This window comes from Pterocles gutturalis, unplaced genomic scaffold, assembly GCF_000699245.1.
Source record: "Pterocles gutturalis isolate BGI_N339 unplaced genomic scaffold, ASM69924v1 scaffold50684, whole genome shotgun sequence".
NCBI classification, from domain to species: domain Eukaryota; kingdom Metazoa; phylum Chordata; class Aves; order Pterocliformes; family Pteroclidae; genus Pterocles; species Pterocles gutturalis.
The window spans coordinates 27,566-44,291 of record NW_010137683.1 but is presented as its reverse complement, the minus strand read 5'-3'; the positions used below and the strand labels follow the sequence as shown (position 1 = coordinate 44,291).

The window sequence follows — 16,726 nt, the reverse complement described above, 5'->3', positions numbered from 1 at the left end:
TGATTATTATTTGATCCATTCATCTGCAAAAAATGAGAAACTAACACTTCTTTCCTTTCTAGAACTGTAGAAACAATAATTTTCAAGTGCTAGAAAGGAAAAACTGTTATAATTCTAAAAAAAATTTGCAGATCTTCCCAGGGTCTCCAGATTTCCACTTACCAGGATGGACTGTCCCCTGAGTTATCATGCCACAATCTAATACTCTGCAGTTCCCCAAGAGGGAAGAAGGTACAGAGTAGGAAAACATCCACTCCTCCACGTTCAAAGACTGGTGTGTCAGGATCAGTTAGATGGTGTGGCTCACTCTCTCCTTCCAGTCCATAGAGGGTAAGAGTCACCTGGAGAATAAGATGGCAAAATGAGGACTTGCACATCTCGATCCTGTGTATGGTTATTCCTCTGGTATCCTCTTCTTGCTTTCATCAAATCTAAGGACTTTCTGGCTTAGACATTGCCTTTGAGCCTCAGGTGCTCTGTTATTCTTCTTCTCTAAATGAGTGCATAAACTCTCTTACCGCACAGTGCCATTGATACCTTGGAGGTTGTGGCTGCCCCACGGCGGTGTCCTGTAAAAACTGTCACAAGATAACGATACTGAGCAAAGGGGTCATTGTCTTCCAGTACTGTGATTTTCACCTGTGAGTGACACAATACAAGCAGTGTGTTAGCTGTTCTGTAAGTATGGATTCCTTAAAGCTGTGGATAGGAATTTGTCATCCTGTGAACAATGCATGTGCTTACCAGTAAACAGAGGGTTACAGGGAAGGGAGCAGGATTGGTTGAAGATTTCCTATTAAAACAGGCAAGGCATTTGCCTAAATACATTCAGTCTTTATTAGCTGAAGACTTACTTTAGCATCATCCTGGATGTCTTTCCTTCGAGCCCAAATAACTACAAGTACATATATGAGAAAGATGCATCCTACAGTTGTCACCACCACAGGGTTCTCCACAAATGTACCAAATAGCTGTGCAGTTTTGCTGACATCTATGGCATTGGGTATGACGAAGAAGGAGCTTCCAAAGAAGGTCAGATGGTTGCAGAGACACTGTGTGCTTCTAGGATTTGTTTTTGGTCCTACCTGAAAACCAGAAAAAATTCCTAATAAAACTTCAAAGTATTAGATAACTTGCCAAGCAAATAAAAAGTGCTGAGATTGGTAAGTTAGTGTGGAGAGCTGCTACACAGAAAATAATTGTTCAAGTTCCAATCAGAAATATTAATTCTAATGTCAAGCCAGAAAACAGGCATCATAGTATAATACAGTTGTGTCAGAATGCTTCCTTTTCTTCTTATATAGAAGCCCACCCCAAGAAATTGAAATGGAAATGTAATTTGAAGCTTTGTCCGGTATGACTAAACTTGAGTTTATTAAAGCATCTCAGAATGATCTTCTTTTATGGTGTGAGTTCAATGCTATCATTTTACTACAAGATGGTGCTTATAAGAGCTGGCTTTGAAGTATATAATATAACTTTGTTTTGTTTCTCTCTACTTACATGACATCCATAGCTGTTCCAGTTCCCCTGGTGCTCATCCCAAAATACACAGCGGGATGCAAAGCAAGTGACAGCTACAGTTAGCCTGTCATAGACTGTGGGATCCATTCCCGTATCTTGTAAAACCATGAAATAGTAGGTTCCCTCTCCAAAAATGAGTTCTTCTGGGTTAAGAACCCAGGTGTTTGTCTCACCTTGAACATAAATATTTTAGTTTCAATGTAAATATAGAAATGCTCATTCAGAAGTATGCAGCTGTATTGCATATAATCCAATAAACAAACTGAAGAGACAGCTATGAAATAATTCTTAACAACAGCATCAAACTCTTTGCTCCTGTTAGCGCACTGTATACTACAGATTAAAACCCTGAAGCGTGACAAACTGAAACTCCTTTGAGAGGTTTCTTTCCAGTTAGATGTCTGAACTCCTGGTCAGGGCTCATTCTGCAAATCCGCATGTGCTGTGAAGCTGTGGATGAGCACTCCCCGTACTGAGTGCCCTCAACTTGCTATGGGTGGTGAAAGCCTTTAGGTTACACAAGCCCAGAACACACGAGTTCATGAGTCACTGGCAAGTTGTCTTACCTCCAGTAGTTTTCTTACAGAACAGATGATTTTTCATATCATAGTTAGTTTCATTTGGATGATAACCGTACCCTAAGTAGAGTATTAGCGGAATGTCATGTTCAGATTCCAGGTGGATCACTAAAGATGTGTTTTCTGATGTGACATTGACTTGGAAAGTGCTAAAATTGCCCAGATTCAACAGGATCTTATCTTCTTGAGTTGCTGAAAGCCTTGGTAACATTATCTGGTTTTAAACAGAAAGACATAACTTTAAATACAGCAAAGCATCTTGCTTCTGTTATCTATAGGCACAATGTAGCCACATGCTAGATAATTTTTCATAACATAGGGAAGGCATGGCCCACAAAAATATTGGCTTCAAAGTAATTTTCTTGATACCATAAGCTAACCTCTGAAAAGTTCATTTGAAACCTGTGTAAACTCATCACAAAGTCTGTGATCCCTGGTGCATTTCTGAATGAAGAGCTGAGGTTGTAACTGAAACACTGGCTACATGAAGTACATATATGAACGATTTAAATCTCAGCTTATACATGGGCTAGGAAGTGCAAACAGCAGTAATGTGATCAGACAGTTGTTGGATGATGAAATCAGACGTTACACTGTGTTATGGGATGACTGTAATCTGGAGTTTTTTTCCGCAATCTCTGGCATTTTCACATCCATTTAAATGAGGAATAAGATACCTCTATTTAAAGAAAAGACAGAAATATTTGTTATTTCATTCTTCACATGGCACACATCCCTCCATCACAAATGCAGATACCATGATCCCGTTATATGGTGTAATGAACACTACCACCATTTGCAATCACCTCACGTAAGATGATAACACAAATGACAGTTCACTAACAGAGAAAGGAAACATGGGAAATGAGGAAGAGGGGTAGCAAACAGTGGGTTTACCTCAATGTCTTCTTTGAGATTGCTGACTGGTATGATCAAACCATCCAGACCAGTAAGACTTAGACCTCCCACTGTTCCACTGATGTCAAAACTGGTGTCAGTGGAAAAAAAGGGATTCACGGCAAAGCTCACCATCTATTAGCAAGATATTAACAATCAGTTTTGAGCTACTGTCAATATTTCATTATATTCACACTCTAAATTGCTGAACAGTGAAACTTTGAGCTCAGACCCAAACAGTACTTGACTTACCAGAAGCCTGCATCCAGATTTTAATAAGAAGCTGCCTTATCACTAAGATGGGTCAAACACAAACCTTGACATGATTTCAATTCTGAAATGTGATACGTGTACAACAATGTTTATTGTTTCCATTCATTGTAACCTTTTTGCCTTTTAGACACCAGATATCAAAATGCAATTGCATAAGCCTCTTTCAAGGTAACTCCACCAAAGCTAGACTGTGGCCCCCCTCCTGGAATTAGGACAGGAGTCTATTTCTACTATGATAGCACTGCACAGAAGTGTACGTCAAAGTCATCAGCCCAATGAGAGGATTCAGGAGCCTCTCCTAACGCTAAGACAACGGATGTGTTTCCACTGGTTTCGGTGGGTTCTGGACATTTTTTAGCACAGCTGGAAAAGACACAATGAAAAAACCTATATATTCTGCAGGTATTGAAGGGGTTTCCTGAGAGTGTCAAATCAACCAGAGAGGCTGTAAACAAACAGCAAATAGATATATAGGTATTGTTTAATTCCACTGCCTTCTCTGGCCGTGCATGTATGAATCAGGAGTGTCTGTGAGGGGCAGATGCGATGGGGAATTTAAGCTTTCAGTCCTCCTTAGCTTGCTGAACCAACCTTATTCAATTAAGGTAAGTGAAGACTTCTTTGACCAAAAATATTTAAAATTATTTTCTTGGCATGACAGGAAGGATGACTTGTGTGCTCGTGTATTAATTGTAAAAGGATAAAAAGATTCTAAAGCCACTAGACCAAGAATGTAAGTTGTGTATCAGATTAAGTCAGATAAAAGCTGTTTACTTGCCCGTATATCCACTGTTTCATCATCAACTTCTGAAACATTGAGAGAGGAAGCAGGTGGGAGGGTAAAGCTGGCAGAGCTGGAATTGGAGATATTAATGGATGTGCCATCCATGTTTTCTGTTTGTAATCTGTCCAGTTAGGGTTGGACACAAGCAAAACAGAATAAGCAGAAAGTAGAAGTAGAAAAAAAAACCAAAACAAAACAGAAAAAAAACCATTAATAGCATGGACTTCATATCCAGAGAAAAAGCTTTCTCACTTCACAAGTATAACTTAGCTAGAAAACTATTTCTAACTCAACCAGTAAATACTTTGCACATTATCTGTCCCTGACATAGCATTCCACATAACACTACAATAGAATCATCAAAAAAGGGGTGGAATTGGTGTGTCTGGATAGGAAGTTGTGTCTGGGTAGGCAGCTGTAAGCAACTAGCTGTACTTATGTGAATGATGTACCTGGTTTTTGTATGAACGTGCTCTGGATTTGAATGCACAGTTAAATGTGGATGAAAACCAGGCTATCGGGGAACAGTTTAGGGATGACTTCAGGGAATGGAGAATGCTCATCAGGCTCCTCATGATTATATTTGCTTCTGCCAAGCTGTTTAACAATTCTATGTAACACGTCATTATTGGCAACTTGGAAAAGAAGGAAAACCCCTACCTGGCATGACATGAATTTTCCACAAATTTTCAAAGGTAAGCAGCTACTGCCTCACCCAGGAAACAATAATAAATTCTCTGCTGGTCAAAGAAGACACAGCATGAGGATTTCTAAGGTGGCTTTACTGAAGCTAACTGGAGTCCAAGCTGTTCTTACTATCAGTAACAACAGCATCATTGCCCTGTTGAGGTTGTCATTATGCTACAATATTTAGTTGGGTCGTTCCATTTAAGGACAATGTAATGAGTATTTGGGGCAAATGTGATTAGCTACCAGGAGCCTGGATGGGAGACAGTGTTACTGGTACCTGTGTATGTACATTGTGGCAGAAGGAGTGGAAAGGACTGTTGGTTCGTCATCTGGTTCTTTCCCAAACAGAAGGGCACTCTGTAGATTTTCAACGGTATTCAGCAGCTGGTGTGACACTGAGCTCTGGAAAAAGGATTAGAGGAGGAAACTTGCAACAAAGCTCTTCAGAATTGTCAAGTTGCACATATTTGCCTTCACTTCCTTTTAGGAACAAATACTGATTTTCGGTGTCTTACAAAGCTGGCAAACTTGGTGATGTGCTTCTCAATCTCAGAGAAAGTTATTCTAATCAGCAATACTCATTAAAACATTGCAGACAGCAAATAAATATCTTGCAGCTTTTACTTTTATATTCTATTATTTATAACCTCTACACATTGGCATTTGAAGCCCTACAAACATGACATCAATTTAATGCAGTATATTAATGCACTTCCGTACATTATTGCCCTCTAGCTGCACACTTTAGTGTTTGGTTACTTGCAAAAGCAAGACCTAATTATGTATTAATTGTGTGCTATCCTGGGGGAGTTTAAGCAGTTTGTAATCTATTCTCTCAGGTTAGATTTATTTTATGCCCTACTCCCTTGCAGGGATGAAAGTTAAAGTATGTTCATCCCAGGAAGCACACAAAGGCAGCTGTGACAATTCACTTATAGATAGGAAAGGACAGGACAAAATGAACATGTTGCATATGTCTGAATAGAAAATCGGAGTGGGCTTTCTGGAGAAGTGTAAGCAGCAACCAGAGGTGGTTCCAGCTTTGAAGTAGTGGAGCCAATCATGAATATTGAATATCTGTGGCTTCCTTGAATTGTGAGGCAAAAGGAGAGGATAGAATCAAATCTGAAAAAAAATCTCTGTGTGCTTTACATCCGTTAAGAGGTCATACACTGATGCTGCGCCCTCCAGTGCTCTGTCCTGTTCAGCTTTAAACGTACAAATCTTAAGAGGCTTCTATCATCTTCATTAGCAGATCATTTAGTCTATCAGGTCTCACTGGGGAGCAGTTTCCTTTGATATTCAAGTCCATCATGGTGTCACAATGAACCCTACCCAATGCCAAGTTAAAAATACGAGAGGCAGCGGAACTCTTCAAAACCTTCCAGAGCAAGCAAATGTTCACACACAGTCCACTACAAATGGGACCAAACCAAAATTACCTGCTCTGCCTCTGGCACTGAAGTGTTTGTAGCTCTGGTTTCTACAGAAGCTTTAAGGACATTGCTCACTGCATTAAATAGATAGCTGGCTGCGTCTTTTAGCTTCTCATCGTCTCTGCTGTCCTCTGTGTTCACAGTGAGCAAGGAAGCACTGACATCTTTTAGAGTGTTGCTAGCTTCCACCTGTATGGGAAACAAGAGGAAAAGTTTATATGTGTTGGTACAAATGGCAGAAGTGACATTTGTGTCATTTACTGAATCCTGTGACATAAATAATCACATGGGACTATTTGTGGCTAATGTTGTTTTTACTGTAACTATTTGTGCTGGGGTAATACCTCAAATGCCAATAAAGATTATATACTAGATGGTATACTAACATGTAATACAGACGTGAAAATGCAGCCTGCTTCTACAGGTGTAATCAGTGAAAAAGATTCAACCTGGGCTAGTGGGAGGTGTCCCTGGCAGGGGGCTGGAACTCGATGATCTTTAAGGTCCTTTCCAACCCAAACCATTCTATGATTCCATGATTAATAACATCTGAAGGAAGCTTGTCTGTCAAAAACTGGGCAAGGGTACAGTTCAGATGTACAGTAATGCAGTAAATAAGGTTCTCCTTTTGGGTGGTGTGTCCAAAAAATACCACTGTATTGTCACGTGCATGTGCATTTCAATCTTAGTTTCCACAAACTCTATTGGACTAACAGCAAGTAATACTTTTGGCCTTGTGCTGTGCTAAGTGCCAAAGGAGAATGAGTTTTACAATTTTTATTTGGTGCCTGAATGCAGCCAGTGATTGCTTTGTGATTGCGAAAGTACTGGCCAGCTTTTAGCCCAGGGTGGTGAAGGAGCCAAGCAAATTCATTGCAAGCTTGGACATATCCATTCCCACAGTCTGCAAACACTTAGCAGCCGTACTGTAGGGTGAGTGCTGAATCGGAGCTATGTTCTTGTCTTGCCAAAGTTAACCACATACCGCTGAACTGCTCCCAAGCCATTGTTCGGCTGCAACTGCATAATACATCAGAAATTAGGACAGCTCTCTTTATTGCCAGCGTATTTGGGAAACTTCCCCTGTGACAGTTTGTTCTGTCCTCCCATGTGCTTGCTCCTACTAATAATATCATGTTGCCAGAGAAGATTCACAAAATACTTTTGTGAGGCCAACCTGGACATTTGTGCCCAGTTCCTCGGGGTGCTGCCTCACTGACAGCTTGCCTATGTGCATCTTGTCACAGTGCATAGATCAGGGACCCATGGATCTGGGCAATTCTATAAAAAACCTCCTGAGCAGTTTTTCTTCAGGATTCTAAGACTGCTTTACAGGATAAAATACGCATCCTAACATGCCTTTGACTAGAGGTTAAGGTTTCTATCTAAAGATGTATCATAAAATGTAATGGCCAGACGGTCATAGCTTGGTTGCTGAGACAGTGTTTGAGAGTCCAAACTCGCTTACTGAAAATGTAAAATGTATTCCCTTCTGGTCACAATACATTGCATTTCTCTAGATCTTATCATCACAATGCACATGCTGGTATAGTTGAAAAAATGGGTAAGAACAGATAACTGTAAGGCTCTGAAACTCTTCCAAGGTCAGTGGGGTGTGATAGAGTCTCTACTGTTAGCGTGAGGAGATAGAGGATGAATTGCTTCTCACCTGTGCTGAGGCAGACAGCTCTTCACTCCTGTACGTGATTTCTTTCAACACTTCTGACATCTGAAGAGCAGTCTGCATTGATGTTACGTTAACAGCAGAGAGAGTTGTCAGCATCAGCCCTCGGAGCTTGGGATGAAAAGGGATAATTAGGCAAAGGAATAAGATGCTAATTAGGACAGTGCAAGAAGTGCTGTACATTGACAGCCAGGCTTGCTGTAAATTATAACTCCACAACAAGGATCATTTGAATTGATATTAGGTCTACTGACAAGATGCCACTTGCCTTAGTAGCTGTATAATCACCAGTTTTATGTAACCTCCCAACACAGAGAATGTATACACTTAACATCCATTAATAGCAAGGAGAGTTACTTGTGAGAATTTGTACTAGTGTATGTGAATTACTGTATAAATGCCACTTCCAGAGAAAGCGAGCCATGTATGATTGATGGTATTCAAATAATGAATCATAATTGAAGGATACATTGCATTTCTCTAGATCTTATCATCTGAGGCACTCAAAGCAGTGTACAAATACAAGCTTATAACTGAAATATAAGCTGGTAGCTGAAATGAACAAACTAAAATTACCTGCCATCTAGTACTTTTTGGGAAAATTAGATACAATATTTATCCCACTGTCAAGGCCATTTTATTAATATTTAAATTGTTTGTGGAAAATCAGGTTGATTTTAAGTTTTAAAACACTGTCCAAATTAGTTTAAGCTAATGCAATAACAATTGAGAATGAATTATTTTACTGATGGATGATAAACCAAATTATTTATGTGGGCAAAGAATGAAAAATGGCTGAAACCTGTGCCAAGCACTGAGACAGATATTAGAAACTTGAAACCTCCATTGATTTCAGGTGGTGATATATGAGTTTTTTATAACTTAAGAGCAGTCAAAGAATATGAAGATTTTGTTATATTGCATTGTATTGCAAGAAAACAAGTGTCTGACGGACCTCTTTTCGTGTGTCCATCTGCAGAGATGTGTTAAAGGTTTCCTCTTGTGTCTCCTGGTTAAGGACTGAAGTCACTGACTTATACAGCTGGAGAAGACTCATGCTGTTGTTCCCATCCTTTAGGATGGTGTTCGCCTTCTCAGATACTATAGCCTGCAGAGTCACGTTCCCATCAATAATATCTGTGTGTCCAACCTGATGAAGAAAGTGGATATGCTCTTAACATTGCCAACGCTGTTATAATTCTCTTTGAACAGCTTCCACAATCATCTTATTGACAGCCTAGCTAGAGTGGGACAGAAAACTGTGTTCCCAGTTTTTCAGTGGTCTGATAAGGATCTCCTTACTGGGCCCCTGGGGCAGAAGCAGGAGTTTTCTGGGGCCTATGCAGAGTAACTCCAGGCTTGTGCTGCTCACTGTCCAGACAGGTCATCTTTCAAACTTCTGTCCTAAAAAAAGGACAGTGGAAGATTCTTTTGACTACCTTGAATCCACAGAGAATAGTCTCTGTTAGAAAAATGGTGATTATGGCATATTCACAGGAAAGTAGTAAGTATAAAATGGGAGGAAGGTCCCAAAGTGTATCACAGGTTAGGGATCAACTTGAGAGATCTTGAAATAAAGTAATTCTACCATGTACCTTCACTGAAGCATCGGTTTGAACTGTATCACCAAAGTTGTTGCTAACAGTAATTGTCATCTGTAAAATGAAATTGTTTTCCTCTTCTCCAAGTGGAAGATAAACTGGGAAGAGTTCAGGATCTGGGCCACAGTGCAGGAGAGAATCTGAAATAGGAAAGAAGGGGTCACCTACCCGACACCACATGGATACCTCCCGTTCTCTAGGAAGAGGGGACTCTGGGCTTGCTCTGTGCAGGCCTGATTGACTCGGTATTAGTCTCCTTGGGGAGCAGAGCAGGTCGTGCCTTTGCTCTTGTTAGCAGCACTAACAGTGCTTGCTAGAAACACGGAGAGGCAGTTAGCCAAACGGTTCACCTCAGGACTTACTTGATTTCAGATAGAAGCAGTAGGTGAGCTGCCTGTTACGACTGGGCTGGCATGAACCCGCCAAGCAAGGAGCGCTGCAGGAGACGGTGAAAGGGGTGAGCACCGATCCCTGCTTGGGAGACACGGCACAGCTGGGGATCTCGGGCGGAGGCACGGTGCTGACAAGGTATGTTTCCTCCCCGTAGCCACGCTGAGTCATTGCTGGGAGTGGAGGGAGCAGAACGTCAGCAATAATCGTGCCCCGGCAGCACTGATCTTCAGACATGAATCTTGCCTACTTAGCAATGGCGCTGCTTGTTACGGCACCAGGAACATCAGGGTGGGCCTAATCAGAAATTAAATCCCACCACTGAATAAGCCATAAGAGGAAAAGAACTATTAAAAACATGGTCGTGTTTCCATTATAAAGCAAAGCTGTATTATTTGATCAAGTATTTATCATAACTTCATCTCCACACGAGCCTTGGAGTAAGATAGCTGAATCTGTCCTGCCCTGCAACAGCCCAGGATAAACTTAGCTCTTGATTATTTTAAGGAACCCACATAAAAAGTAACAGCTCTCAACTTGTGGACTAATTTAACTTCCTATTTGTCAACGAGGCTATGCGTGTGTAACGTCAGTGTGATGTAACGGTGGCGGAGGCTATCTCAAAGGAGTCGGAAAAACCCTGCTTGCCCCTACCTGTTACTTTAATCTGAAAAGCTTCTCCCTGTGTCTGCAAGAAGGAGCTGTTAATTTTCAACATGGATGTGTTGCTTTGAAGCAAATTCAAAGAGTTCTGCCGGAAACCAGTCAGGCCACAGGCTAGAGGGAGAGGTGTAGACTGGAATATCAGACAGAAAAGAAAACATGACAGTAAAGGCTCTTTGATGTGATTTCTGTTGTGATTTATCAGGAGTGGTGTGGTAGTTTGGTGCCCTCAATTATAACCCCTCCCAAACCTGGCACCCCCCGTCTCGGTCTCCACTGTTATTTCCAAAGCGTCCACATGACAAAGGATCGCTCTGCGGCCACATGGTTTCCCTTCAGGATGGGTGTTCATTTTTGTGCGTGCAGTATTTCTGACAAATCTGATGCTCTCACCTTGGTTTGGAACGTGTTATCTAAATACCAGTTATATTGTATGGCCTGGGAGTCCTTCTGTCCAGAGACACTCAAAACAACTTCCTCACTGGTGTTCACTGGTTTGCAGTTTGCCTCACACCTGTAAGGAAGTAAGACAGTAGTTAGAAGTGGTAACTGTATGAGATGTCATAGTCCTTGGCATTGATTGTTTTACTCTTTTTTGATGAAAATCTGCAAAAGCCCTGCAATATGGGACAGGTGACGCGTGACTTACAAAGAGCACAATACCTCATCTTAAAGATGTTTAGGAATCTTCATCTCCATTTTCAACAGCAACAGAGGCCCAGAACCCAAAAACTATTTATGCTGCAAAGCTGATTCAGGCTCTCAAATGAAACCTGCCACTGCTTAAGTTCCTGAAATGATGATATTAACAGATCATCGAAATGCCACTGTTCTTTAATGAGGCACTAGAGCCCTGAAGAACAGATTTTTTAAGGTAGTAATGGGTGTCTAGTGAGAATTTCAGATGTAGCTTATGGCTTTTTTTCCCATTATTTCAATGATGGTTGCATATGGAAATCTCCAACATTGAAAGGATGTGGTGGGTTCAAAAAGCATTAATGGTTTTGGGAAGAATATTATTCAGTTTATAGAAGGATTATGTTTAGAAATGTAGACTGGAAAATGCAGCAAGACTCATTTTGTCTGTAATTCCTATGATGATAAGGTATGAATAGATTTACAACAATCAGTATGCTATCGCTTTATTATTATTATTATTACTCCTACTGATAACTGTGGCCTTGCAGTATGTTTGTGCAGTAATAATATTGAACAGTGAATACTGCAGTTTAAAACAGACCTGATTTCTAGTTGCAGTTCTTGTTTTGCAGTCACGTAGAGACATTGCTCGTCCTGTCTCTCTTCATCACCGTGGCTGTGGACTGTAACCCTGACAGTCACTGCTGACTTTGGAGGAGGAAGGCAGGAGGGTGGGATTTGCACCTCAGTTTGGTTGGTTAGGATTATCTTTCGCTGCACACATTCGTTCCACTCAGGCCAGCAAGCTCCTGCACAAACATTTCCTTTATAATTGGAATAGTCATGACAACCCATGTCTCTTATAAAGGACTTTCCTGACATAGGTTTTGAAGAGCTTTATAGAGCAAACAAGTTTCCTTAACCCAGTTTACAGAGTGAATAACCAGAGTTCAGAGTACAGACTGACTTCTTCAAAGTAATGTATGAGATCAGGGATAAATATGGGGACAGAAAACAGGTGTCATGAATCTCAATCCAGTTTTCAGCCATAAATGTTTTTATATCATGTTTGATGCTAATTATTACTGCCTTATTGAGACACATATACCTTGCAAATGCCCAGCTATATGTGAGTCACTTGGGATTCGTTCTTAGCTTTGAGGGTGAGGGGTTAGGATGAGCAGATCTTGAAAGACTGAAAGCTAGGAGTAGCCACCTTTGGAAAAAGATAAAATGGAGTACTCTGCTATATTATATACCATAATTATTGTGTGTTAAAACCAGGGTAAAGTAGAAGGACGTTCTTCATGTACAGTGAGTGGCAAACTTTAAAGGCAGGCGGAGACTAAGCCATCCTTTAGTGAGAATTTCACCTCTTAATCTGGCATGACAGTGAGTTTGTCAATCATCAAATAGAAGTTGGTGGAAAAAGTCAGGAAATGCACATACCACAGGACCAGAGAAAACTGGAATTATTGTTGTTATCTGGCCAGCCAAGCGTAACAGTTGTGAAAGGATCCACATGGCGACTTGGTTTAATATATATTTTGATTTTTCTTTTGTGGTCCTAAATAATGAGTAAAGGTATCAGTTAGGACAGTAGCAAGTAGAAACACATGCATATCTTGCTTCTTTATAAGGAAAAAGGTCTGAAAGTTTAGAGCCCAAATCACTGTATGCAGATCTGTAGCTTAAATTATCCTCTGTTGACCAGTAGAAGCTATGGGAATAGAAGCAGATGGCACAGAGAAATCATGTGTGGCAAAATATTCCCAAACTCATAAGTGGTTTAGGAGTCCAGCTCCCATTTTCAAAACTAATGCAGGTACTTAGGAAGTGAATTTCCATTAATTTTCCATTTGTGGACCAAGATTTTTAACTCTTGGACAAGCATTTGTGTTCTAGAACATCTTCTAGTACATTCCTTTTTTATTTGAATTGCACATATTAAAGCTATAGATAAAGAGAAGAAGGTAGCTGAATTTGTCTTTCTGTGCAACAAACTGATAAACTTATTTTTGGATTAGATTTATATTCCTTTGATGCAGTATATTCTTACAGGCAATCTGTAAAGCATGATGCCTTCCTGTGAAGGAGTATGTCTCCTATGGCAGGCATCTGTCTGCTAGAGTTATAGTTAAAAACTACACCTTTGAGATGATAACAATTACATCTAGCAATTCTATTATTCAAATTTGTGCAGCTGCTAGCAGTTAGTGTATCATTAGTTTCTCAGTTTGCCATAAACTGGAAATTTCTTCATTGCAAAATAACTTAAATTTTCCAATGGAGAAGCAGCAAACACTTAGAAACAATATTAAAATACATTAAACTCTGCTTGAAGGATAGCTCCTGAAAGAGACGTTTCCATTAGTCAAGCAGATAATTTAAAAATTCATCCAAGCACATTTCAACTTCCAAAACCAAATCATTATGAAAAGTTCATTTTCTCCAATCTTGTAATCGTTCCTTGCAGGCTTTTATGGATTGTAGATTGAATGTCTGTTATCACATTTGTCTCAGCGATATTTGGTGTAGATTGTATGTTAAACCATATGGGGCACACAAAATCTAGTCCATAATCCAGTATGTTACAATTCTTTTCAATATCTTATGCAGCACTAGCAAGAAGAATTTCTAAGCATTTCCATTTTAAAGAAAGATCTTCAAATAATACTTACATTTGTCTTTGGGGTATTTGGTTTGGAGCTGCCTTCTTCCTTAGCAGAATCTGTTTAATACAAAAAAGAGCAGAATATTTTAGTGCTACCTGTAAAGCTTTCAGACACCCTCAGTGAATATGACTTAAATACGCAGGATTTGACTATGGACTGTCTGAAAGACAGGGCTGTAAGAACCAGACTCCACAACTGTGATAAACAGTAACAACTGTAACAACAGGGTAGTCATACTGTAAAAAAGATTATCCTGATTCTTCAACCATAACGGTGTAAATCAAAATAAATTCATAGAAGTTGATGGAGTTTGATCAATGTACAGAGAAAAATTGAGGGAAAGCACTGGAAAAGTCTCAGTAGGATTCATACTAATGTCACTTTATTCCTGGTTTAATCTGCTTTTGTAAATGTAAGGTTGAGCCATCCAGAAGCAGACAGAAGCAGAATTACTGACAGCAATTGATGAAACTGCCGTGGTGCAAGTATTTCCTGGTTTCAGAGCTATGTCCCGGGCCATAAACTTCGCTAATTATTTATAGAACAAATAGCAAATGTGAGACGTGTAACATATGCAGAGTGATGCTAATTTATGACTACTTCAAAGCCAGGGCATTTGCCTTCATCAGGAAGACGCTTCCACAAAACTTTTCAGCACTGTTGCTGGAAGGAAAGCAATTACAAGATGCAAACCATAAACACTCCATGAAATGCTCGGATTGCAAAAAGACACTTACGTGGTCAAAACCAGCACTGTCAGGTTAATGCAATTACCTTCTGTATGAGAACTGTTTGCCAACACAGTGATGAGCCCAAGATCCAGGCTCATGTTTGAGAAGGCGTTCATGGCCACCACTTTCACTAGGAAAGTACCTAGAGAAGACAAACGGCCAGTTAACAACAGCAGAGGGACCAGTCCGTCATGTTTGGGATATAAAATCCAATTCACAAAGAAAATCCTATTCTTTTCTGTTAAGAGCTTTGGGGTTTTTCTGGTGAGCTTCCACTGCTGAAAGGCTTTTCAAGGAATGTTCTTCCCCTTTATCTCAGCTTTTTAATAACTCTGCTGCCTTTGTCCTAGCACCTGCAATGCTGTTCTTTGTCAGCTGGCTATGATATTACCACACAGGAAACTGGAGGTGTGCTAATACTGGAGTCCAAATGAATTTAAGCATCTTGAGAGAGCAGCTGTCTTGTTTGAAAATTTCTGCCTGAAGGGAAGGGATGTTCAAATGGGTATAGGGAGACTAAATAAAACTTTTTATATTGAATAATTTTAAAACATAAAATTAAATCATAATTAGCTTCTAGTGTTCCAGCTTTGACATGGGATTTGAATAGTTCATTAGAGGAGAAATTTTTTTATCTTCTGCCACTGAATTAACTCTTAAGGACAATCTCCCTAATCCCCTATTTTAAAGGCTTTGATTTCTTAATAATGGAAAGAAAAAATTACTAAAAAGCTGATTCATAAGTAAGTCCAACAAAAACTACGTGTTGGAAACTGATGCACAGAAAAGCTCTCCTTTTCTTTGTCATCTCTGCTGAGAACTCAGATTAGTAATTACTGCAGTGTAAAACACAGGGGAGTGTAAACTTGAAAAGTTATACATACGAACAAACAGGAGGAAAACACTGTGATTCAGGAAAATGTCATTGTTTGTACTTGAATTAGATTGTGTCATGAAAAAATTAACCCTGGTTCACTATGTCTGTTTTACTGCAAAAATCAGGTGAAGCCCTGCTTTCAGTTTACATATGGAGAACTCATTTGCCAGTTCAATTTTTTTTGGCTCACTTACAAGGCAATAAGTTCATACTGTTCTGCAGACTAAGTCTGAGCAGCTATAAAATCTACCAAATTCATTTGTATGCTATTGTCCCCTACCACAGGGTGTTGTGACTGTTCATGTGAACTCCTCTACTCAGCTGTGAGTGTCTTGGAAACACAGAAGACATCAGCACGTTGTACCTTCAGAGTGCACAGGAACGGTGTACGTTCGAGGTTCCCCATGAGAGCCGTCTTCTTTGTGAGAGTGAGTTTCATTAGATCCAACCACCTCAAACTTCAGCTTATCTGGGGCACCATGAGCCACAGAGACATTTATCTCCAAGTTCTCCCCCAGCTGCAGAGTGTGAGAAGCTAATGCAGCCTGAAGACCAGACACTGGCTCAATCAAATGAACAGCAATACTCTTGGAGATCTCTGATGCGGTTGTGTTGCTGGATGCTCGGATTTCCAGCTGGTGTATCCCTGGGCCAAGCAGCTCTTGAGAGGCACTGCAGAGTGTCAGGTTGTGAGGGATAATTCCTTCCTTTGCACTGGATTCAGTGAGTGTCATGTTATCTGCTAATATAACGTAGGTCACTCCATTGCCTGCAAAAAGACAGTTCAAAATTTCTCACAGCTTGGATAACAGGCCATCCAATTCCAGCTGCTTTGTGCAGCACTCAGGTATTTATAAAGGAGTCATAAGAACACTGCAGCAATGCAGTAATTTTTAATAAAGTCACTTCAGGTGCTTCTGTGCCCCTCTATGCTCTCTGTGGAAGTCTGTCACACGTGTTTTCTGCTGGGAGTGTTAGGGCAGTCAAGAGAATTCAAACATACGCTACTGCATTTTATTTTTCAAGCATATATGTGGATTCCAGGAACTTGAAGTGAGAACAAAATGTACATCAGCAAATGTGACCAGCTCAGCATGGAATCCTCTTACCCTCAATCTGAGAAGCATTTCTGTGCTTCAAGTATGGAAATATTCTTACTGGCTTCATGTGGATTCATGTGACTAAAGTTATGCTCGTGCTTTGTCAGCTTTGTGTAGAGGGGAAAAGGGTTACACATTTAACGTGGTGTAACAGCTCTGAGAAAGAACCCTTCCAATGGAGCTG

At 40.2% G+C, this 16,726-nt stretch overlaps 1 protein-coding gene across 1 annotated transcript in view; it reads right to left on the bottom strand.

The window, feature by feature from the left end:
• The window catches only part of PKD1L2 (polycystic kidney disease 1-like 2), a gene marked incomplete at its 3' end in the record, with an annotated part of 35,918 nt that overhangs the window by 12,451 nt on the left and 6,741 nt on the right, over positions 1-16,726 (bottom strand). Inside the window, exons 7-26 of the mRNA XM_010082673.1 lie at positions 15,807-16,211; positions 14,609-14,707; positions 13,841-13,890; positions 12,609-12,726; positions 11,761-11,968; positions 10,914-11,034; positions 10,512-10,653; positions 9,830-10,030; positions 9,462-9,607; positions 8,822-9,016; positions 7,852-7,977; positions 6,189-6,371; positions 5,024-5,148; positions 4,051-4,177; positions 3,000-3,134; positions 2,091-2,316; positions 1,504-1,697; positions 855-1,085; positions 538-639; positions 163-341 (exon numbers count right to left, since the gene is read on the bottom strand). Coding sequence (XP_010080975.1) covers positions 163-341; positions 538-639; positions 855-1,085; positions 1,504-1,697; positions 2,091-2,316; positions 3,000-3,134; positions 4,051-4,177; positions 5,024-5,148; positions 6,189-6,371; positions 7,852-7,977; positions 8,822-9,016; positions 9,462-9,607; positions 9,830-10,030; positions 10,512-10,653; positions 10,914-11,034; positions 11,761-11,968; positions 12,609-12,726; positions 13,841-13,890; positions 14,609-14,707; positions 15,807-16,211 — 3,313 coding nt within the window. The remainder of the gene's footprint in view (positions 1-162; positions 342-537; positions 640-854; positions 1,086-1,503; positions 1,698-2,090; positions 2,317-2,999; positions 3,135-4,050; positions 4,178-5,023; positions 5,149-6,188; positions 6,372-7,851; positions 7,978-8,821; positions 9,017-9,461; positions 9,608-9,829; positions 10,031-10,511; positions 10,654-10,913; positions 11,035-11,760; positions 11,969-12,608; positions 12,727-13,840; positions 13,891-14,608; positions 14,708-15,806; positions 16,212-16,726) is intronic.